This window comes from Rhodamnia argentea, chromosome 10 (assembly GCF_020921035.1).
Source record: "Rhodamnia argentea isolate NSW1041297 chromosome 10, ASM2092103v1, whole genome shotgun sequence".
Lineage (NCBI taxonomy): Eukaryota > Viridiplantae > Streptophyta > Magnoliopsida > Myrtales > Myrtaceae > Rhodamnia > Rhodamnia argentea.
Window position 1 is genome coordinate 23560124 of NC_063159.1, and position 25323 is coordinate 23585446.

General features: G+C 39.1%; 3 protein-coding genes across 4 annotated transcripts in view; all 3 read left to right on the forward strand.

The window, feature by feature from the left end:
* Positions 1 to 5315: 5315 nt before the first annotated feature.
* On the forward strand, positions 5316 to 17759 carry LOC115730491. 2 transcript variants are annotated; one of them, XM_048271571.1, is made up of 3 exons: positions 5316 to 5580; positions 5964 to 6516; positions 17665 to 17759. In XM_048271571.1, exons 1-2 carry the CDS (start codon positions 5356 to 5358, stop codon positions 6465 to 6467), a joined length of 729 nt encoding a protein of 242 aa, XP_048127528.1. In that variant the 5' UTR covers positions 5316 to 5355; the 3' UTR covers positions 6468 to 6516; positions 17665 to 17759. The 2 variants fall into 2 exon arrangements, with proteins under 2 accessions (XP_048127528.1, XP_030516972.2); XM_030661112.2 differs by lacking the exon at positions 17665 to 17759 and having other exon boundaries at positions 5964 to 6572.
* Positions 10464 to 25323, forward strand: part of LOC115735175 (peroxidase 21-like) — a 28217-nt gene continuing 13357 nt past the window's right edge. The window contains exon 1 of the mRNA XM_030666297.2: positions 10464 to 10536. Within this exon, the coding sequence (XP_030522157.1) occupies positions 10464 to 10536 (73 nt within the window). The remainder of the gene's footprint in view (positions 10537 to 25323) is intronic.
* LOC115731892 lies at positions 16607 to 17637 on the forward strand. Its single transcript, XM_030662571.2, has 2 exons — positions 16607 to 16678; positions 17067 to 17637. Exons 1-2 carry the CDS (start codon positions 16613 to 16615, stop codon positions 17568 to 17570), a joined length of 570 nt encoding a protein of 189 aa, XP_030518431.1. The 5' UTR covers positions 16607 to 16612; the 3' UTR covers positions 17571 to 17637.

Sequence of the window (25323 nt, forward strand, 5' to 3'; positions counted from 1 at the left end):
GATCGCTGGGAGAGGGCTTGCGACCCTCCTCTAGATCTGAGCGAGGGTCGCAACCCTTGCCGGTGGCCGGCAAGGGCTCGTGAGCCCCAATCCAACAGCCGGTGGCCGGCGGCCTCCCGTTGACCATTAAAAAAAGAAATTGTAAAGGAGAAAAAGGCAAAAAACATTAAAAAAGATTCACGTGCGTGTCGGCAGTGTCACGTAGGATGGCCGGCGTCCATTTCATCGATTTTCTGTCAAAATTGATTTGAATGACTGAGTTGGCATAAATGCAAAAGTTTTAGGACTGAATTGGCAAACAAAAGGTTTAGAACTAAATGGCATAATTGCGATAGGTTTATGACTTTTTTGATAATTTTTTCGAATATTCTTTGACTCTTGAAAACTAGATTTGCATGGAGAAGAGGCCTTTGACCAATTTCAAGAATGTGTGTCGATATCATCATATTGGCAGAAGGTCCCGACTCAAAACTTTTTGGATATCAATGCAAGCTCCGTTTGATCTTGTTGGCGGATGAGAGCTTTGGCCTCCGTATTTTCGCAAAAAAGGAGTGATTTGGAAACCAATTTTTAGTAAATGATGGCTTATATCTCTTACAAAAATGGATGAATGAAAAATATTCTCGTCAACGCAAATGTATAGACATAAATTGTTGTTGCCGATGAAAAAAATTCATTTACTAATTATTTCAAGCGATATATCCAATCATTTTAAAGAAAATATCTTTCAAATCACTCATTATTTGTAAAATAAAAGGAGCCTTAATGCTTTCTAAAAATTTACTCATCACGATCTTCACTTTGAAGAATTTTATTAGGACGTTGCATGTGATTTGACACCGCCTCGATTGTCTACTAGTAACAGCGCACGCATTGTTCACGGACATAAGGAAAACGAGGAAAGGTCTATCAACCTTCAAGAATTGAAAGTAAAAGGACATTTTTCAGCAACAGTAACGTTTGACATGAATGTCGGTTATCATAATGTAATGGAATATGAAAACAGGCATAGTTTGAATTTAAACTTTGGAGACGAAAAGGGCGAAGGATGCTACCGTTTTAGAGTTAGTGGAGATCTTTCAAAGCAATCTTACTAGATGGATAATCATGAGGCAGAGAAGCTTTCCAGTGACTATTGTGGTATAGAAAGGGAGATGCAACCGATTGAACATGACTGTCCCCAATAACATACTTCTAGGATGGAACTCCACTAGCCTTGTCCAATAATTATCGGTCGGGATAGTCACATAATTAGTTCCTGAGCTTCGGTATAATGTATTATGTGGTACCTAAAATTCTAATTTGTTCAATGCGATCTCTAAATTTTAGCCTAATGTACAATATGATCCATGAACTTTTGATTTGTTCAATGCAGTTCATCAACTTTTAGTATATGTTCAATGTAATTTCCGAACTATATGAGAATGTTCAATATTGTTCTTCCATTAATTCAAGATGAAGGACAACATTTAACATTTTCATATAGTTTAGGGACAATATTGAATACCAATCAAAAGTTCGGGGGTCATATTGAACAAATTAAAATTTCAATGACTATATTGCACATTAGGCTAAAGTTTAGGAACCAAATCGAACAAATTAATTTATCATCGAGAACTTCAAAAGAACACACAATTTTTGGCTTTATACATGCTCTGTTTGTTTCATGAAATTGAATAATTTGAAAATTAATTTTCTAAAAACTATCGCTTGTATCTCTTACAAAAATGAATGAACTATAAATATTTTCATCGTTTGAGAAAATATTTAGACATAAATTATTGCCGACAATAAAAGTATCCATTGACTAATTATTTTAAGTAGTATATAAGTGATCATTTTTAGAAAAATATTATTCAAGTTACTTATTCTCCACGACACGAATGGAGTGGCGATAACACTTAATACTCACTCACACCGAAAGCACGTTAGGGGCCAATTTCACCACTGTTAATTTGGCGGAAAAACAGTTTCAATCGTGCTTCTTGAATTGCCCCTGATGCCTTGGCTCTATAGTCCTACCGTGCTTAATACATATGGTCCATCATAATGCAAAGTTTTAAATTTTAATGACTATTTGATGTGGTTTTTGATTTTGCGCTTCTCATGTTATATATTGAGATTTCCATATACAGGATTTTGTTTCAGCTCAAACCAAGTATTTATAAAGCCTAAACCGGCTTTGTCTTGTCTTAAATACCTAAATTCAAAATCTTCAAATTCATTGAGTGCCTATCACTTTCGAACTAATAAGAAAAATGATTCGAAACGATGTGGACACGAAATTCATTTTGTTATAACCTTTTAGAAACATTCGAAATTCATTAGGATTAAAGTTGGACTTTATAAACGGGTTCTTTTAATTATAACCTTTTAGAAACAACCTAAATATTCGGGCTGAATTGAAAAAATGTTTAAAACCATGGTCAAAAATGAATTTTGAATGTTCATGTATCTTCCGGTCCACATCTTTTGTTCGAAAGATTAGTTTTAAATATTATAACACCCGGACACGGAATGATTATTATTTGCACCCTAAGTGAACGACTCGAGAGGATTACCAAAGAAGTCCTAAACCTATTGCAAATGCCAATTCAGTCCTAAAACTATTTTTTTCTTGTTAATTAAGTCCTAAACCTTTTGTAATTATGCCAATTCAGTCCATTTAACCGGCCGATATTGACATGGCAATTCTAAATAATATTTTAACAATTTTCAAATTTTAAATTTATTTATTTATTTTGTCATTTTTTTTTGGGCCCGTAGGAGGCTGCCAGTCATCAAGTGAGTTCCGGTGACCGCCGGCCCCTAGGCATGGGCTTGCGAACCCTCACTAGCAACCGGTGAGGTCGCAGCCCTCTTCGGCAATTTATGACGCCGCCACCCTTGCCCACCTTCTCGGGCAGCCTCTTGTCGGGCCAACCAAAAAAAAAGAAAAAGAAAAAGATAGAAAACATATTAGAAAATAAAAATAAAATTTAAAAATTCAAAAAATAGTCAAATTATTAAAATATTAGTTAATTAATTAAAAAATTATCACGTTAGCTTCGGCGGTACCACATCAGCTTCGTTCGGTCAAATGAATTGAATTGATACTTTTGCAAAAGGTTAAGGAGGAAATTAGCAAAAAAAATGTTTAGAATTAAATAATTTCAATAGGTTTATGATTTTTTTTTGGTAATTTTTCTGAACAATTCATTACAAGTAGTTCAATTCACGGCCATTTGAGTTTAGAGTTGACGTTGGACTTTTTAGGCCTAGAAACCACCGTTCATGCACAACTTCGCATTCCCATGAGTGATTTCGGAATTTTAAAAGACTTTCTCAGCTTTCGAAAGAATAAAAATCTGGACAGATTTGGATTAGAACTATTTAGGGCCATCTTTAAACTGTACTTCAACTGAATTCACGTGAAACTATATGCCTTAAGCACTAGCTATTGCCTGAAGTGAATTTGATTTAAACACCTCGTTTTTAATTTGATTTACATGAGTTTGAATTTCCTCTTTGTTCAAACATTAGGAAATCAGTGTTCAAAGCGAAATTTAAAAATCTTAACGTTGTTCATATGAACAGGAACCATGTTGATGACCGAGACATTAGCTTAGGGCCCAAGCTAAAGTTCTCAAAGAGGGGAGATGCATTGGATTTGCGCGCAGGAGTCATACTTGTCTATGTGAGCTTGGTCTCTTGTGCACAATTGAATCATATGAACGATCAACTCTAGGAGATTATTGGATGCTTTGTAGTAGCATTACTCGTTACGAGTCTTAAGTCTTGGCCAAGTACTTATGTGGACTTATACTGCCTCTAAGTTAGTAAGGTAATAAAATTTCTGACTTCTGAAGTTGTGATTGTGAACTTTGATCAATGAATATTTCGAAAAGTGAGTATTGATTTCCACATGATTGAAATTAGGAAATTGGCTATCTTACATTTGCATTACTCATTGAAAGGTAGAACTTACATGTTATTTATCTTTGAGGAATCGAACTGCTTGGTTTACTAATATTGAACTATTCCTTGAAGGTTTGCTTAGATATATCTTTGGGAGTTAGATGTTACAACGTTGAATTTTAAATTCAATTTGGCGTAATAAAATAAGGAGGGATTCTCATCTTTAAAATTTGAAGAGGGATTCCTAGTCTCGAAAGGAGTGGTTAATTCACCGACTGTACCACTTATCTTGTTATATGTATCTTTTATTTTTTTGCACAAACGATTTCGGATTGATGACATTGTGGCTAGGAGTGAGCGGTTCGGTTCCTTCCAGATTCCAATTGGAACTTATCCATCGAAATCGGTTTCCCATTTTTTTAAACTTGGAACCCTACTTTGCATACCTTGAAACTTAGAACCTATCCTATCATAGGTTCTAAGATCGGTTCAAGGTCTACCTAGGTTCCATCTTTATTCTTAATTAAATGATTGAAGTAAATTATCACATCTAAGGATCAACATTTGCTTTTAAAATCCACTGGCCATAACTCTTATTTATATACACGAAGAATATGAAATATTAACAAAATAAAAGTCTCAGTCATGAGTATCTTCGAATATTGAATCTTAGACTAATGGTTCCAAATTACTTACTTGTCATTGCACGCAATGAAATATGGTAGAATCGTACGAAGACATAGAACAAGAAAAATACAAAATCTTGTTCGAGGTTCCACCTCTTAAAACTTGCAACCCGCCCGTCGAAACCGGCTTTACATTTTTTGGAATCTAAAATCTACATTGAATATCTTGAAACTTTTTATGTTTCCACCGGTTTGGTTCTTAGGTTCCCAATTCTATCTTGGAGACATGCTCAACCCTAGTTGTAGCGACAATTATGGGAGCCTTTTCGATTGAAAGCGGAAATCCAAGTTGATACGTGGATTCATGACAAGCCAAATGCATCATATGTGAATTCGTCACGAGCCAGATCAAATGGGAGGATGATGGTCCCAAGAAACCTAATTTGGTCGGTCCACAAATGTGCTTCTCGACCACTAGCATGAAAGGATGACAGGCAAACATAGACGTGGACTCTTTTGTTGCATTCTTAGTTATCTGGACATGAAAGTCATTGAACACGGGCATGCCGCAAGAGGTGTGGCATAGGACGAATCCATGTCTTGTTACCACGTCTCTCATTACTCATTTCTTTTTCATGGGCGCCCCACGAAACCATTGACATGCATTGGCCTTCGCTTATTCCCTTGTCTTCCACCTGCACCACACACCTCTCCCCCCTTCAATCCCCACATAAAAGACACTCCACCAAATTATTTTCCTTCGCCGATCCCGCTTCGTTGGCTGATGAACATGGCTGACGCCAGTTACTCATCAATATGTCTGGTGGGTGTAATGGATCGCCTTTGGTTCCACCAAATTATTTTCTTCTCCGATCCCATTTCGTTGCTCTGCGGCTCCAAAACCCTACATCCCCACAACTCGCACACTGTGATTCAATGTCAACCTTCAAGCATGCCTGAGTTGCCACCTCCCGATACAGGACTCCGCTCCAAGGCTGAAGAATCGCCACTCGCGGGCCGTAGTTGCTCATCATTGGATCCATCGTACTCTTCAATGGTAAATTCAAACGTTCTATTGTCTAACTCTCCCTCGCTTCTTGACCAGAGATTGTGGCTCGTCAAAGAGCAGATTCGAGCAAGCTGTCTAGCTGGTGTACATGCTTGGAATACCAATGAATCCAAAAGAATCCGATCCATGAGTCGAAAACACACATTAGTTACATCGTGCAAGCCATCGGTGCGAAATAGACTTTTAAAGCAAAATAACTTCTGGTTTTCTAACTTAGAATATTCTTCGTTTTGGTCCCTGAACTTTCACCGCCATCATTCAACTCCGGCTGGTGGGTTTTGCTTCCACTTCTGTCCTTCTAATCACGTTGTGACCAGAAACATGTAACCGGAGTGACCAACTTATTAATCTCTTCATGCTGCTCTTGCTAGGACGACACCAATAAAAGTGAAGAAGCAGAGGAGGAAATCAGACCAACGAGGGTGACTAATCTCACCGCGAGCAGAGCCCGACGTTCGCATTCCTCGTCGCCATCAACTCACAAGAGGCCCGGAAAGCAATCCTCAGAAGCCAAGAAACTGTACAAATCCATGAGTTGTAGGAACTTCGAGGACCTGGAAATGAAGGAAGTGAAAGGGTTCATGGACCTGGGCTTCATCTTCGAGGAGGAGCACTTGAGCCCGCGAATGGTGAGCATCGTCCCCGGTTTACAGAGGCTCGGACCGGACACAAGCATCCGGAAAAATGCCAACAAGGAGGAGGAGGGAAAGAGAGAGATCATGAGGCCGTATTTATCAGAAGCGTGGCTCATAAGGAGACCCGATTCGCCCCTGCTGAACTTGAGGGTGCCTCGGGTTTATACGGCTTCCAACATGAAGAAGCACCTGAGGCTCTGGGCTAGGACAGTTGCTTCTGCGATTCAGCAGGAGTCTTGATCTTGTGAAGAAGAAAAAACCAACAATTTCACTTATTCACCATCGTTAAGATTAGCATAAATTTATCAGTGACAACTATCATAAGTTTTCCGCAGATTTTGTTGCGACAACATATGGAACTGTAGAAAGCGGAGATGGTGGGGTTGTGGGTATGTTCGTGTGGATAAGACTCCGAGTGAAAGAAGTGCAAATGAACTTTTTGTCCTTTTATTTTCGTTTGCTGGATTCCGGGCGCTGAATTTTGCCAAAATAGAGTACAGGATAAAAAGGGGGAGTAGGACAAATTTAGTGAGAACTGTCGTGCGGATAATTATTGAGATGATAGGAACCATTGATTCCTCAGCTTTTGTCAAATGTTGCATCTAGTTGTTCATTACCATTGATCTAGATGTTAAACGACATAATTCCTAATCCGTATTAATTTTAATGTAAAACGCGTGAATAAAATTAATGATGGGTGGACCTCCGTACGAATGACGACACGTCTTCTGTAATTAAAACAAGAGAAATGTTTAGAAGACGGTACGTCACTTTTCCATAAAGTGGGTGAGAGAGAAGATGTGGCCAAGAACGACGCCACCCAACCAGCTATAAGAGTTCATAGTCCTTTACTTAAATTAGGCAAAGTCCCAAGTTGAATCGTGCTGAGGACACACAAAACAAACAATGCAGCCATGGCGGCGATGGCTACTTCCGAGACCTACAACAACCATCAAAACCCGTATTGAAGGCTAGGGCCCCTATAGCTCTGAAGTGAGAGACTACTTCACTCGAGTTAGACGATGAACCCTGGAGGCCCAAATCCCTCAAAATACATCAATTTTAACTCAAGCCCAAATTTTGGCCCGAGCTTTTTTGTGGTCTCATAAATTTGCAACAACTGTAAGTCAAGTCTCAACTACGGCGCAAATTATTATTTATCTAGTAAAAAAGCACAAACTTTAACTCGATCCCAATTCTAGCTAGAATTTTTTGGTTGTCTCATGAAAAAGCATCGACTTTAGATTAGCACCCAAATCTAGGCTCGCCAAGTTTCAGTCGAGTTTTCTGCCAAGACATGAATTACATTTCCAATCTTTAATCGCATCATTGGACTAGAACTTGGTGAGGGCCAGATTTGATTACCAACGTAGAGTTGCATTTTTTATTTTATTTTATGAAATAACAAAACGTAAAGAGTAGAATTAAGATCCGAGCTAAATTTGTGCTTTTTTTTTTTTGTTTTAAAAGAATGGGATAAGAATTAAAGTTGGGTATTTTTTATAAGAAAAAAAATATTTGAGCTAGAATTGAGATCCGGCTGAATGCTTTAAATTCATTTTTCAAGGGAATTAGGCTGAACCTTGGACCTCATCAATTGCATGCCATGCTTGGTGACACCATTGCCATGGCCTCCCAACCTACGTTTACGAATGGTTTTCTTTTTCCCCAAATTCCTTTGCTGCTTCTTAGGTGGCACTCATTTATTGATCACTATGATCATACTTCTCTATGAGGGCCGACATTAGATAATCCCTCACAATAAGTAAATTTCATATATTGACTCAACCTTTTCACCCTCTCGCCTTTTCTCTACAAATCTGAGCTAGCCTCGCTCACGGCAACTATCGCTTTCCGTTAGCACCTCACAGCCACCTTCACTCGCCATTTTGCTCAACGATATCTCTATCATCATGAACGACCAAAAGTTGATTCATTGCCGGGAAGAACAAAAACTGCCTAAAGACTATAGCCGTTGTGGCCTCGGCACCACCACGACCTGCTAACCGTCACTAGTGACTCGCCTCACTAAGATCATTGAAGGTCCAAGAACGATGCAGCAAGGCACGTCCGAGGTCATCGACCTCAAATCACTCGATTGCAACCCATATACAAAGGCGATGGGCATGGAGAGAGAGAGAGAGGTATTTGCGACTCATAAGTGATAGCGGTGATAATCGAAGTAGCAGCAAGTGGATGCGATGCTTTTGAGCGGTGGCTATCAAGTTGCCCCATGACACACACACACACACACTCTCTCTCTCTCTCTATAGAGAGAGCTGTAGTTGAGGTTTAGAAAGTGAACGAGGAGAGAGAAAAAGCAAAGGCCTAATTCCCTAAAAAAAAAATTTAGTTTTAATACCAATATTATCACGATTATTTTTTCGAAATTTTTTTATCGACTTTCACTGTAATATCAAATCTTTCATCGTATTAGAAAATCCTCACTAAATTTTTCAAAATTGTCAACATCATGCCATTAAGAGATTAATCATCAAGACATGCATCTTCACACGGAACAAACAACAGCCTGCCGATATTGATAATTTAGAATAAACTAGCGGCGATTTTTGGACTTGGTGCAAATTTGGAACTAGAGTAAAAAGTGATGATTTTCTTTTAGACCAAAAAAAAAAAAAAATCAGGAGTAAAATTGGAACTGAACCTCAAATTTGGGGGTTTTCAGGAAATAGCATTTTTGGTTTTTGTCTTTGAGATGTATTATTAGATCGGTGTCTCATGGATCCAAGCAAACGTGCCAAAAGATGGGCAAATTCAATCTAACTTTGGGCCTGTTTGTACCCTAATAAATTTTTGCTGATCGAGCCGGTTCGCGAATTGCAATCATTAAATGTCCTGCATGCCCAACTTTTATCAATACGTACACCAATACGATCACGGATAGAGCCCACCTCTGAATATTTCATTTTCCTCTTGTGGCAATTATGTAAACAGCTCCACCAAATTCAAGTTTCTTCCTAGCTGATTACGGATGAGGGAAGAAGTAATTTGAAAATTGGGCAGAGAGACTTCCTATTGGGGGAATTCTTTTTCAGTTACTTTTTAACTCTACCTACTTTTTTTTTTTTTTCAAAAGTTAAAGAGTGAATTTGATTTTAGGCTAAAGATGGGGTCTGATTTTAAATCTCGAAAAGTTAAGAATTAAATATGTCCTGGTTTTAGATTAGAAGGTAAACGTTATCGCATCTCCTTTGATATTATCTTTACAAGTACTAATTAGAGTTTGAGTAGGAAAACACCATACTGTTTTCATATAAAGTTACTTGTAGTTCTTATAATTCAAAGCATGCAAGGTGGCCGATACATCAAAAATCTCTCAAGAGAAGAAGAGTTCTTCCCAAAACGTGCCTTCTCCATGTAAGTGACCAAGAACTTCCCCTCTCTCTCTCTCTCTCTCTCTCTCGGATGCGCCTCGTTATTTTATTTATCCTTAAGTCTTTTGTTTTGTTTTGTTTTGTTGACGCTACATGATTGTGTAGAAGATTGACATGATTTGTAGGGCCAAAACCAATATGACTAATTTGGTAAGCAGCAATTTTGTGGCTGAGAACACGGACACTGGCGTAGTTCTCCACATCAACATAGAAAAACCCAGTATCGAAAATTACAGCCAAAGTTGTCATGTGGCATGGAAGGAATTCAAGTTGCCAAATCCTTCTTTATCTATTCATGTGACTCCATATTACCCGTGATTTTGGCCCGTCAAACATATTTGGTCACTTCCATCGAAATCACCTTTAGGGTCCAAGTGGCACGTACGTCTCAATATGATTAAGTGGAATGAATGCTAAGTGATGAGACAATTTGATTCTCTAATTCATCTCAATTTGAAATAGGTGGAACAGTTGCTAAGTGATGAGACGGTTTGTTATTTGGGTGTCCAAGCTTTTTGTGGATACTTTTATGTCTCATGAGAAAATATTTATCTTAAGAGGTCAGCTTAAATTTAAAAACTTACATCTAATTTTGGTTGCATCAATGGGTGACAATACTAGTGATAATAATAATAACGGAAAATAGTATGTTTGAAAGTTGTTGCTGTTTTACATTGTTTTGTGTTTATTATCCTTTTGAGGTATCCCACCAAATTTAATTGCTCCAAAAGCTTCTTATGTTGGCAGCACGAGAGTTATTTCTCCTCGTGCGTGTGTGGTGATAGCAGAAAGGTCAAAGAGATTTTGCATCACTTCGACCAAAACAGGACAAAGCCAAAGAATGGCCACCGGAAGCTTCCATCATTGCAGCTCAAGCTTTGTCCTTCTGTTATTTCTCCTCCAGCTTCTCTCGGGTACACACAAACCCTCTCCTTATTCGCTCTGTGGTTTGATTAAAGTGGACTGGATATGTGCTTAAACTTAGGCATATGTAATGTGGTTTTTTTAATTAATCAACTTTTAGTGAACAAATGTTGCCAATAGCATCAAGCAATAGATCATCTTCTTTCACGATCCATACATAAAAAGTAGGGCAATGCTCCGACATTGTTTCTTAATTGGTGGGTCACAAATTATAGATATCACCCACATGCAAACTTAATCAAAATTAAATGCGAGGGTTCTCCATGCTTGTGACTCCCCCATCAGAGACATGATTGGAGGAAGTTTCCTCCAATCATAAATCAGACGAAAACATGACCCTATAAATTATCTAGCAATTGGTGTCAGTTTTGTTTTTATTGCCAAAAACATATATCAATTTCGTTTAAGGAAGAAGTTTTTTTTTTCTTTTTTTCTTTTTAAGAACACTAGGCGGAGCTGGCACAAGTCAATTTTAGCAATGAAAGTAGGGATCTCAAATAGGACCCATGTGATTTTAGAAGCTGATCACCCGATTGATTTCTTGTGGATTACAAAAGATGGTGATGTTAATGCTCCTGGAGTACTCTAATTGAGAATTACTCATAAACTAACAAACAAAAAGAAAAAAATTGCAATCTTATAAAAACATAACGATCTTAATCACAAGAAAATAGTGAAAAAGGTCATTTGCGGATCGATTTTCTGTCCATGTAATAATGAGCCAAATTCCTTCTATTGAAGCAAGTTGTTGCTTCTCTTTTTTTCTTTTCATATATATCACACTAACGAGAATATCTTTTTTCTCGCATCTTTAATTACATGCATAGCTTACGGTGAACTCCAGTTGAATTACTATGCCAAAAGCTGTCCGAACGCAGAAGAAATCATCAAACAAGAAGTCATTAAGCTCTACGAAGAACATTACAATAACGCCATCCCCGGGATTCGCATTCTCTTCCATGACTGTATGGTGAAAGTACGTATATCTACATGGAGAGACACACATGTGCATATGTAGTCATCAAATTAGTGTTGAAGCATGCTAAATTATCTGTAGTCTTCTGGCTATGAAACGAAACTAATGTTCGAATCTTTGACTCTGACCACTTGTGAGGAAATCGGCAGTCCTGCGACGCCTCACTTCTTCTAGTAGCGAAGCACAGAAGCGGGATCGTATCGGAGCAAGCATCTTCGAGGAGCTTCGGGATGAGAAACTTCAAGTATGTGACCAAAATCAAGGAGGCTCTTGAGAAGGAATGCCCCACGACAGTCTCTTGCGCCGATATCATCGCTCTCTCGGCGAGAGATAGCGTCGTTCTCGTAAGTGTTTCAATAGTGCACTTCTATGCAAATTTTTTTTTCTGCATGACTTGCGTAAAATATTGAAGCCTGGAAAAGGAGCGAATCTTTCTTAAAACCTTTGACCGTAAGCTTCCCAATTCCTCGCCAACACATGTGAAAGTAACTTGATTTACATGCTACATATATGTTTGTTTTATATTTACCTTGATTTGTACAGTTAGGGGGACCACACATTAGTATGAGAAGTGGAAGGAGAGATAGTAGAAAAAGTCACGCTAGTGTGGTGGAAGAATTCCTTCCTAACCATAACGATTCGATGGCGTTGGTGCTCTCTCGTTTTGAGTCTGTTGGTATTGATGCTGAAGGAACAGTCGCTCTCCTAGGTAAGTGTTTGATATATAGTTCACCAACTTCATGGGTCTTTGAACATGTCTTGTCCATGTGTGGTTAATTCAAACTTTCAATGATAAAACTTTTCTCCTATAGTTTTTTATGCATCCCATTAGTTGACATTGATTCGATGATCAGGAGCTCATTCAGTTGGTCGAGTTCATTGCGTCAACCTATACGATAGACTCTACCTTACCGTGGATCCAACCTTCGATCCAGAATATGCCGAATACCTAAAAGGCCGGTGCCCGATGCCGGACCCGGATCCAAAGAAAGTGCGGTATGCGAGGAACGGCATAGAGACTCCGATGGTGCTGGACAACATGTACTATAAGCACTTGATGGTTCACAGGGGATTGTTGCTAGTAGATCAGCAGTTGGCTTCGTATCCAACAACCGCTCCCTTCGTGGAGAAAATGGCCTCCGACAACGGCTACTTCCAGGACCAGTTTGCGAGGGCCTTGCTCACGTTGTCCGAGAACAATCCCCTTACAGGAGATGATGGAGAAATTAGGAAGGATTGCAGGTATATTAATAAAGACTAAAGAGGATCTTCTCACGCTTGAGAGTAGTACAAACATATATTTTAAAAGTATGTCTATGTTCCTTTTTCCATTTGTAGACACAGAACAAATTTCAGTGCATCATTATTTTCCCATTGGATTAGATGGTAAAATCGTGCAAATGACAATTTCTTGGCCGAGTAATTGACTGTAGTATGCGGACGACGTTAGCAATTTTCCGATATTTAATGCAACAGTAAGTTATTGACTTTATTTGCAATTTATCACTCAAAACTATGAATTGGTGATGAAATCAGTAATAATAAAGTTATCAACATTGTAAGGACTTTACCAACTTTAACACTATGTGGTTTGAATGGTTGGGAGGAAATGCAAAGTATTCAGATAATGATCTCGGGAAATGAGAAAAGAAATGAAAGGATTGGGTTGGACTTCACCGAAAATGGTCGACCAAACCGAAACACTGAATCTTCGGCCATTTTGAGATCGGTTTTGGGTTCTATGTCGACACGAACATGAAGCGAATTGGTGATGTGACGAACTAAACTAAGACTAAAACTAAAAATAAACCATACTCGATAAAGAATGCCGATAAAGGATTGATAAATTGCAAGTAAATTGGATAGGTTATATTCATTCTGTTTTTATCGAGAGTCCCTTCGGCCATTTGCGGCCGGATACTGAGTAATCGGCGGTTACTAATTCTAACCATAACTGCTCCCAAAGTTTTCGGGATAAGCTCAACAGCTGCACTTCAATATCTATAAGCGGTTGATCCCTGGCTCTATGTGTTGTGGTAACTTCTCGTTGCTAGGCATCGAACGTTTTGTCTCCTGCCGATTCTAGATACTTATGGAATATCCTTCGACTGGGACGGCTGCTGCTCTAATCCTCCAATTTGTGTTGAGTTTGTGGCTCAGTTCGCTGATGACATTTCTTGGGCTCTGCGCGTCTATCATGGCCCAAGCATCTCATTTTTGGGTGTCAACAATGCTGTTTGGATTCTTATGATGGAAATGGAAATTAAGGGAATTAGGTCAGGTTCTGTAACCCAAACAACATCTATAAGAAATGTACGAGCAAACTTGACTTACGAACTGCAAAGAAATATATGAAAACGGGCGCGATATGGGCTGACACATTCCAATAAGAGAAAACGGATGAGGCTCATCCCATCATAAAGCCTAAACCGGCTTTGTCTTGATTTAAATACCTAAATTAGCAATATTTAAACTCATTGAGTTCCTATCACTTTTGAATTAATAACAAAATGAGTTGGAGCGATGCGGACTCGAAATTCATTTTGTCATAACCTTTTGAAATTCATTAGGATTAAAGTTGGACTTTATAAATGGGTTCTTTTAATTATAACCTTTTCGAAACAACCTAAATATTCAGGCTGAATTTAAAAAAAATTGGTCTTCAACCCATGATAACAAATGAATTTTGAATGTTCATATATCTTCCGGTCCCCTCTTTTGTTCGAAAGATTAGTTTTAAACATTATAACTCCCATGGCTATGGCTCGCGCCCTAACTGAACAACTCACAGCAAGTAGTTCAGTTCAGGGCCATTTGAGCTTAGGATTAACCGTTGGACTTTATGGGCCGAGAAACCACCGTTCATGCACAACTTCGCGGTCCCTTGTGTGATTTCGGAGTTTTAAAAGACTTTCTCAGCTTTCGAAAGAAAAAAAATCTGGACAGAATTGGATTAGAACTATTTAGGGTCATCTTTAAACTGTACTTCAACTGAATTCACGTGAACCTACAAACCTTAAGCACTAGTTATTGCCTGAAGTGAATTTGACTTAAACGCCTTGTTTTTAATTTGATTTACATGAGTTCGAATTTCCTCTTTGTTCAAACATTAGGAAATCTGTGTTCTAAGAGAAATTTAAAAATCTTAACGTTGTTCATATGAACAGAGCCATGTTGACGACCGAGACATTAGCTTGGGGCCCAAGCTAAAGTTCTCGAAGAGGGGAGATGTATTGGATTTGCGCGCAGAAGTCATACTCGTCTGTGTGAGTTCGGTCTCTTGTGCACAATTGAATCATATGAACTATCAACTCTAGGGAGATAATTGGACGCTTTGTAGTAGCATTACTCGTTACGAGTCTTTAAGTCTTTTTTTTTTTTTTTTGGTTGGTTAATAGAGTCTAAGTCTTGGTTAAGTACTTATGTGGACTAACACTGCCTCCAAGTTAGTAAGGTTATAAAAATTTCTGACTTCTGAAGTTGTGATTGTAAACTTTGATCAACGAATCTTTGGAAAAGCCAGCATTGATTTCCACATGATTAAAATTAGAAAATGGACTATCTCATATTTGAATTACTCATTTAAAGTTCGAGGTTACGTGTTATTGATCTTTGAGGAATGGAATTGCTTGGTTTACTAGTATTGAACTATTCCTTGAAGGTTTGCCTAGATATATCGTTGGAAGTTAGATGTCATAATGTTTAATTTTGACTTCAATTTGGCTTAATATAATGAGGAGGGATTCCTAGTCTCCGAAGGTGTGGTCAATTCAGCGTGTACCGATTATCCCGTTATATGTACCTTTATTTTTCTGCACAAACTATTTCGGATTGATGAGGTTGTGACTAGGGGTGAGCAGTTCTAGGTTCATTCCCAATTCCAATTGGAACCTACCCATTGGAACCGATTTCCTATTTTTTGGAACTTGGAATCTACTTTGCATACTTAGGAACCTACCCTATCACAGGTTCCAAGATCGGTTCTAGGTCTACCTTGGTTCCACCTTTATTCTTAATTGAACGAGTACAATAAATTATCACCTCTAAGGAGCACTATTTGCTGCTACAATCCATTAACCATAACTCTTATTTATATACACGAAGAATATAAAATATTAATAAAATAAAAGTCTCGATCATGAATATCGTCGAGAAACTTAGGCTAATGGTTCCGGATTACATGCTTATTATTGGACGCCATGGAATATGGCAGAATCGTGCGAAAATATAGAACAAGAAAAATACAAAATCTTGTTCTAGATTCCACCTCTTAGCACCTCTGTTGGAACCAGCTTCACAATTTTTAGAACCTAAAATCTATATTGCATATCCTGAAACTTACCATGTTTCTCTTGGTTTGGTTCTTCGGTTCCCAATTCTATCTTGGAACCGTACTCACCCCTAGTTGTGGCAACGGCTACGGGAGCCTTTTCAATTGAAAGGGAAAATCCAAGTTGATATGCGGATTCATCACATGCCAAATACATCATCTGTGGATTTGTCACGAGCCAAATCAAATGAGAGGATGATGGTTCCAAGAACCCTAATTTGGTCGGTCCACAAATGTGCTCCTCGACCATTTAGCGTGAAAGGATAACGGGCAAACATAGACATGGACTCTTTGGTTGCATTCTTAGTTATCTGGATATGAAAGTCATTGAACACAGGCAAAAGATGTGGCATAGGACAAATAAATGTCCTCTTACCACATCTCTCATTAGTCATTTCGTTTTCATGGGCGCCCCACGAAACCATTGACATGCATTGGCCTTCACTTATTCCCTTGTCTTCCACCTGCACCACACACCTCTCCCCTCTTCAATCCCCACATAAAAGACACTCCACCAAATTATTTTCCTTCGCCGATCCCGCTTCGTTGGCTGATGAACATGGCTGACACCAGTTACTCATCAATATGTCTGGTGGGTGGAATGGATCGCCTTTGGTTCCACCAAATTATTTTCTTCTCCGATCCTGCTTCGTTGCTCTGTGGCTCCAAAACCCTACATCCCCACAACTCGCACATTGTGATTCAGCGTCAACATTCATGCATGCCGGAGTTGCCACATCCCGTTACAGAACTTCGTTCAATGGCTGTAGAATCACCACTCACGAGCCATAGTTGCTCATCATTGGATCCATCGTACTCTTCAATGGTAAATTCAAACGTTCTATTGTCCAACTCTCCCTCACTTCCTTCTTGACCAGAGATTGTAGCTCGTCAAAGAGCACGATTCGAACAAGCTGTCTAGCTGGTGTAGACGCTTGGAATACCAATGAATTCAAAAGAGTCAGATCTATGTGACGAAAAAACACATTAGTTACATCGTGTAATCCATAGGTGCGAATTAGACCTTTAAGACAATTAACTTTTGGTTTTCTAACTTAGAGTATTCTTCGTTTTGGTCCCTGAACTTTCACCGCAATCATTCAACTCCGGCTGGTGTGTTTTGCTTCCACTTGTGTCCTTCTAATCACATCGTGACCAGAAACATGTAACCGGTAGTGACCAACTCATTAATCTCTTCATACTGTTCTTGCCAGGAGGACACCAATAAAAGTGAAGAAGCAGAGGAAGAAATTAGACCAACGAGGGTGACTAATCTCATTGTGAGCAGAGCACGACGTTCGCATTCCTCGTCGCCATCAACTCACAAGAGGCCCGGAAAGCAATCCTCCGAAGCCAAGAAACTGTACAAATGCATGAGTTGCAGGAACTTCGAGGAGCTGGAAATGAAGGAAGTGAAAGGGTTCATGGACCTGGGCTTCATCTTCGAGAAGGAGCACTTGAGCCCGCGAATGATGAGCATCATCCCCGGCTTACAGAGGCTCGGACAGGACACAAGCATCCGGAAAAACGCCAACGAGGAGGAGGAGGGAAAGAGAGAGATCATGAGGCCGTATTTATCAGAAGCGTGGCTCATAAGGAGACCCGATTCGCCTCTGCTGAACTTGAGGGTACCTCGGGTTTATGCGCCTTCCAACATGAAGAAGCGCCTGAGGTTCTGGGCTAGGACAGTTGCTTCTGCGATTCAGCGGGAGTCTTGATCTTGTGAAGAAGAAAAACCAACAATTTCACTTATTCACCATCGTTAAGATTAGCATAAATTTATCAGTGCAACTATCATAAGTTTTCCACAGGTTTTGTTGCGACAACAGATGGAACTGTAAAAAGCGGAGATGTGGGGTTGTGGTGTGGGTATGCTTGTGTGGATAAGACTCCGAGTGAAAGAAGTGCAAATTAACATTTTGTCCTTTTATTGTCGTTTGCTGGATTCCGCGCGCAGACAAAAGTGGATCTCAAAGTGCTCACTGAATTTTGCCAAAATGGAGCACCCGATAAAAAAAAAATTATCCAAAATATCTTAAACCTGTTATCCGATGGTCAATTTAATTTTAAAAATTTTTAATTGGTCCAATTTAATCCCAAACATTTTGACGATTTGTCAATTTACTCATAAACCTTTCAATTATACTAATTTAGTCTTAAACCTTTTGACGATTTATCAATTTGGTCCTTTCAAAAAATTATCCAAATAATATGTTTAGAACTAAATTGATAAAAATTAAAAAGATTTAGGATTAAATTGACATAATTAAAAGGTTTAAGAGCAAATTAACAAATTTTCAAAAAGTTTAGGACTAAATTGACAAATTATCAAAAGGTTTATGACTTTTTGGACAATTATCTCGACAAAGTTAGTGTGAAGTTTCATGTGGATAATTGTTGAGATAATAGGAACCATTGATTCCTCACCTTTTTTTTTTTTCAAATGTTGCATCTATTTGTTAATTACCATCGATCTAGTTGTTAAACAACATACTTCTCAATTCATACAAATAATGACGTGTGGACCGCCATACGAACAACAACATGTCTTCTGTATTTAGAATAACTAATCAGGACATAGATTTTGGTCCGAGCTTTTTGAGGTTTCAAAAAATTGCAACAATTTTAAGTCTGGTCCCAATTATGGCCCAAGTTATTTTATTTTTTTCTCATAAAAAAGCACCAACTTTAACTTGTGTCCCAATTCTAGCATAAACTTTTGGTTGTCTCATGAAAAGGCATTGACTATCAAGTAACACCCAAATCTAGCCCCAGCCAAGTTTCTGTCGAGTTTTCGCCAACCACACGTGGATTACATGTTGACACCTAAATTTTACTTTCTTATGTTTTTTTTTTATAAATTGCAAAAAAAATTAGCACTAACCTTAGTCCTACCAAAAACATTTAAATTATTTTAGTTTAATTCCATTACATTTTGCATTCGAGTCAGTGCAGCGGCAAACAAGTCTAAATAGATGGTTAACCGAACGAAGCCCAAAAGGCTGCAATTTTTTCTATCACACATGGGTGTTCGAAGAAGGAATTGATTTTCTAAAGAAACTCGTTATTATCCTAAGATTCCTGATTGGCTCAAATCTCCACGATTTTCACATGCAATCCTTTCCAAATAGGAAACCGTGGGCTGTCAGAAGCAAGTAGGACCAGATCTTGTGGTGAGACAGGAAAGAATGATGAAAACAGGGAAGAAAAGAAATCAATTGCGGAAGATTTGAACGGGGATTGAAGCTAAATGATAATCTTGGCACGTCAAAGGCATATATTCGAAAATCAAGATCGGACATGAGCGGAGATTGCTCAGTCCATAATTTCGGACACCAATTAGCCTCAAAAGCAGATGAAAAAAAAAGGGCAATCATTCAAGAAAAAATCCCGCAAATTTCTTTCGACGGTCCACGATCAACTCGCTTTGCGGTGACTCATCGCGACTCCTCGACCCCAGTTCTGTTCTGCCTCAGCGACGAAATCTTCGTTCTCAGACTCGACAACAACAGCCGGCATTTACTTGGCAGCGAGCAACCACCACGACGGCGGTGCCCGTTCTAGAGTTCCGCTGAACTTGCACCTAGTTCACTCATTCAACGGCAATTTCCTCTATCATTTTGCAGCGACTTCCCAACGTTGATACCTGCTCGAAGACGACTCGGCTGATCTCCCTTAGCCATCACTCACGTTGCTGATTTCCTGTGGACTTTTACACCTGTCCGCAGTTTGGAGAATTCTTTGTTTTTGCAGATTTCCTTGACGTTCTAGATTCCCTTTTGTTGAGCCATCACGCCGAAAAAACCTGCTGGGTATTGCCTTAGTTGTCCACCACCGTGACCAAGAGAGTGGTTGGTGGGAGTCTGGATCATCTGCAATTGTTGTCTGTTAGTCCAAATCAGAAAGTAAATTGTTCCGAATCAGGTCATTATTTGATCTCATTTTAAATTCCATTTTATTTTCCTGATTCGAACTAATCTGATCTTACGTGATTTTGGGCATTATCCAAGTAGGATTTACCGCATAAATCAAATTTTGATTATTAACTTGAGCCACAAGACAATGGATCATCTTTCTAATTAAATTTAAATTTATCACGATTAATATTTTGTCAAGACCATACATTATCCGTCAATTTATGATGCGAGACGACGGATTATTTTTTCAGATATCATAATCTTTTGCCTAAAATCTCGGATTATCTTCCTGTGAATTGAATTGTATTCTTACACTATACTGAGCAACCCTTTTTTCAAAGGACATAAAGGAGAAGGTAGCATTGTTAAATTAGGTTAATTGTGGTTAGATTAATTTTTGCATGCCACGTGACATATTAGAATAGCTGCATTTAATTTTAAATATGAATCTCATGCATTGCATCTTAGCATAGTCGTCACTTAAAAAAAAAAATTAAGAATGCGTTCTTGCGTGCACAGTTTAGTTTGCACGATAGGACCAAACAAAAAAAAAAATCGTTTGTTTTGCTTGATTTCTTTTTCAATTAATCTATCACTCTCATGGACCTTTTCACATGTTAGGAGATAGGTTTTAAAATGAATCCAAACTGTTTGTATTAAAATATATGTCTCGAGTTTGAGTTCGAACGAAATCCGACGATGTATTGTGTGGATGCTCCAGCACGTGAAAGAACGAAAAAAAGGATTGGCGCATATATTCACCGGTGGATATGTGTTCACGTGAAAGGATGAGAAAAGGGAAAAGTGCAATCTTTGACTTTGACCGAATTATGTGCATATTTTGTTCACAGTGAACTCCTTGAAGATAACGACAATGAAAGAATTAAAGAAGAAAAGATAAGATAAGATTTGCTTTCTTGTTGTTGAAAAAGTTGCGTGCAGAAAGAAGAAAGTCCAAGTTTTGGATGTTGACCGTGTACATGGATTTCCTAATCCTAGTCCATGTTGAGTCGGCCAACGAACGTCCCTTCTTGGAGGTATATATATCATTCGTGAACTTGGCCGTAATAAGGGTCTCGAAGCGCCTTTCTTAAGACGAGTGCTTGACGTGGGTTTCTTCGTGGAATTACATCAATAATTCTTGTGTTCTAGTCGAGAAATTCTTAAGGTAAGAATTTGTGTTTTAATTCCTTTGCGAGATTGAGAGATTATATCGCTAGGAATTGGGGGCTAAACACTGTGTGCGTTATTGGATGTAATTGGGGTTTGGGAAACACTGAGAGTGTTTGAGTTACTCGAGTGTGGTTCCGTAATCTCCGTGTATCGCTCGTTCTATAGTGGAATTCGTTGCTGCTCTCCCCGTGGACGTAGGTCTCTACGACCGAACCACGTACATCCGGTGTCCGATTTATTTTCTTGTTCTGTCTATTTTATCGTTCGATCGCTTGTTCCTCGTGACAATTGGTATCAAAGCTAGGTTTATCGAGTTGAAGCGAATCGATGGCGACGGAAGAAGTAAAAGTGAAAATCGACAGATTTGAGGGGAAGGACTTTGGTTTCTGGAGGATGCAGATTGAAGACTATCTATATCGGATGAAGCCGCACTTGCCCCTATCCGGGGAGAAACCAGAGACGATGAAACAGGCTGATTGGGAACTGTTGGATAGACGAGCGTTGGGTGTTATTCGGCTGACGTTGGCTCGTAACGTCGCGTTTAATATCGTCAAAGAGAAGACCACTACGGGTTTGATGAAAGCCCCGTCGGATATGTACGAGAAGCCCTCTGCGATCAACAAGGTCTATTTGATGCGACGTCTATTTAATTTGAAGATGAGCAAAGGTGCGTCTGTTGCTAATCATATCAATGAATTCAATGTGATCGTTAGTCAATTGAGTTTAGTTGATATTGACTTTGAAGATGAGGTATGTGCTTTGATTCTATTATCCTCATTGCTCGATAGCTGGAATACTACTGTTACTACTATTAGTAATTCCTCCGGGTCAACAAGTTTGACGTTTGATGGTATTCGAGATTTGATTTTAAGTGAGGATATCCGTAGAAGAGAATCTCGCGAATATGTATCTACTGCTTTAGTAGGTGAAAATAGAGGAAGAATTGATACTCGTGGTAGTAGAAGTAGTATGAACTCAAATAGACGCAGTCGGTCTAGGACTGGCGGTGCTGTCTGTTGGAATTGTGGCAAGAGAGGGCATCTTAGAAGGAATTGCTTAAAGCTGAAAAACGAAACGGGTAAGGGAATTAGAGTTGAATCTACAGATGATGTTGCAGCTGTAGCCGATGATTCTAATGGTGTCGATAGGGTCTTGTCCGTCATCGAGCATTCGTCATTTGACGGATGGATTATGGATTCTGGTTGTTCTTTTCATGCTATACCAAATAAGAACCGGTTTGCTACTTATTAGTGCACGGATAGTAGTAAAGTGCGGTTGGGGAACAATGCTGAATACGATGTTGTGGGTGTTGGTGATGTTAAAATCGGGATGCATGATGGTATTGTGAGGACATTGACTGGAGTAAGACATGTTCCAAAATTGAAAAAGAACTTAATTTCCTTGGGTGCTCTAGATTCGGTTGGATGCGGGTATTCTTCACAAGGTGGAGTTCTGAAGATTGTTCGAGGTGCCCTAGTCATAATGAAAGAAATCAAGCATGGAAGCCTATATGAACTTCAAGGTCAAACATTAATAGGTTTCGCTCCGGAGACATCGGTATCCGTTCGAGGGTCTAACGAATGCTCGAGAAAGACCTTGGTGTCTGTGCCGAAGCACAAGTTTGATGCTGTTGTCGGGAACACGCGATCGAGAGCTTTGATCGAGGTGGAGACCGCTAAGTCGATCAAGCATGTGCGAACCGACAGTAGCATGGAGTTCTGCTCGAAGCTGGTAAATAAATTTTGCATGATAAAGGGCATAGTGAAACACCGCACTAGTGCCGGTAGACCACAACAGTTTGCAGAATTGATGAGTAGAACATTACTAGAGACAGCCCGTAAAATAATCTCTAGTGCTGGTATGGCTAGAAGAGTTCTAGCGGATGCGCTTAGTATGGTGAGCTACCTGGTGAACAGATCTCCATCGATTGCGATCGGATTTCGGACTCCCGAAGAAGTGTGGTTAGGTAACGTTGCTAATTATTCTACTTTTAGAATGTTTGGTTGCCCGTGTTATTATCGAGTAAGTGATGGTAAGCTCGATGTGAGGGCAAGGTGCATATTCCATGGCTATGCACGAGGTGAGCGAGGCTATCGGTTGTGGTGCTCAAATATAAATTCACCTGTTCGCAGCAGAAAAGTTATCTTTGACGAGTCTCCAGTACTTCAGGATATGAGTGTTTGTGGCGGTGTTAATACGGATCTAGACGGTGTTCAACTTGAGGTGGAGTTGCAACCAGAAACTCTTGAGGTAGCGGATATTAGCGCAGTAATCGACATAGATGGTGCTTGTAGCGAGGTGGAGCCAGTAGAGCCAACAGATTCTGTAATCGCTGATATTGATAAGGTACGTGTTCGATCTCCTAACATATATGGATGCAACGATGGTTTTGCTTTATTCGCAATTAAGGAGCTTGTGTCAGAATGTCCTTATGGAGCAGTTAAAGGTGCATATGGAGTTGGTATTCTGATGAGGTCCACGGTTATGGCGAAGTTCAAGCGCAACTTGGACTTGGATGATGTCTGTGGCGGTTGAGCCCATTGGGGCTGTTGGGAGAGTAGTTGTGATGATGTTTGGATTATCGGCGAAGCAATTGAGACTTGGCTCAAACGTCGTGCCAAGGTGGAGATTGTTAAAATATATGTCTCGAGTTTGAGTTCGAACGAAATCCGACGATGTATTGTGTGGATGCTCCAGCACGTGAAAGAACGAAAAAAAGGATTGGCGCATATATTCACCGGTGGATATGTGTTCACGTGAAAGGATGAGAAAAGGGGAAAGTGCAATCTTTGACTTTGACCGAATTATGTGCATATTTTGTTCACAGTGGACTCCTTGAAGATAACGACAATGAAAGAATTAAAGAAGAAAAGAAAAGATAAGATTTGCTTTCTTGTTGTTGAAAAAGTTGCGTGCAGAAAGAAGAAAGTCCAAGTTTTGGATGTTGACCGTGTACATGGATTTCCTAATCCTAGTCCATGTTGAGTCGGCCAACGAACGTCCCTTCTTGGAGGTATATATATCATTCGTGAACTTGGCCGTAATAAGGGTCTCGAAGTGCTGTTCTTAAGACGAGTGCTTGACGTGGGTTTCTTCGTGGAATTACATCAATAATTCTTGTGTTCTAGTCGAGAAATTCTTGAGGTAAGAATTTGTGTTTTAATTCCTTTGCGAGATTGAGAGATTATATCGCTAGGAATTGGGGGCTAAACACTGTGTGCGTTATTGGATGTAATTGGGGTTTGGGAAACACCGAGAGTATTTGAGTTACTCGAGTGTGGTTCCGTAATCTCCGTGTATCGCTCGTTCTATAGTGGAATTCGTTGCTGCTTTCCCCGTGGACGTAGGTCTCTACGACCGAACCACGTACATCCGGTGTTCGATTTATTTTCTTGTTCTGTCTATTTTATCGTTCGATCGCTTGTTCCGCGCGACGGTTTGCCTAATATTTTTTTTAATGGTACCGAAAGGGTGTTAGGATAAATCTAGCATAACCAAGCCCCCGAACTTATAATCTTTGGTTCATAGGAATAAAACATTTCTCCCAATGCTTTATTTAGGTGACTAATCGACTACCATATATAGATTAGTGGTGACTCCTAACACAAATCTTTTACGTGAAATGATTGAACCATAAGACATGAATTGGTATGGACTTGAGAAAGTCCGAACAAAGTTTAACAGCTTAATAATCCATTAGCCTAAAAAGTTAAATTTTTAGGTTGCGACATTACACGGCCAATCTTTAATCGTATCATTGGACTAGAACTTGATGAGGGCTGGATTTGGTTACCAACATATAGTTGTTTTTTTTTTAAAATGAAATAGCAAAAAGTAAACAGCAGAATTAACATCTGAGTTAAAGTTTGTGCCTTTTTTTTTTTTAAAAAAAAAGTTGGATAAAAGTTAAAGTTGGTATTTTTTTTTTAATAAGACAAAATATATTTGAACTAGAAATGAGATCCGACTGAAAATTTATACTTTTAAAGGGAATGAGGCTGAACCTTGGACCCTCATCAATTGCTTGGTGACACCACTGGCATAGCGTCCCAAGTTTTGGGAATGGTTTTCTTTGTCTATTTTCTTTTTTCCCCAAATTCCTTTGCCTTAATTTTTGAGAGTCAGTCATTCCTCCTATTGGAAATTTATGAGGTTTTTCATAGCTAAGTGGGAGGCTCGCGTGACATTTAGCAGCAGCGTAATGGTCAGGCCAAGTAATTTCATTAACTCTTGTAAAGCAATGACTAATTCAAATGAAACATCATTCAGTACAGGGATCTAATTGAAAAAATAAAATAAAAATCAAGCACTAAATGGAACGTTTGATAAAAATTAAGGAGCAAAATTCGAACGGCTAGTTTATCCTAGTAAGTACTCTGGC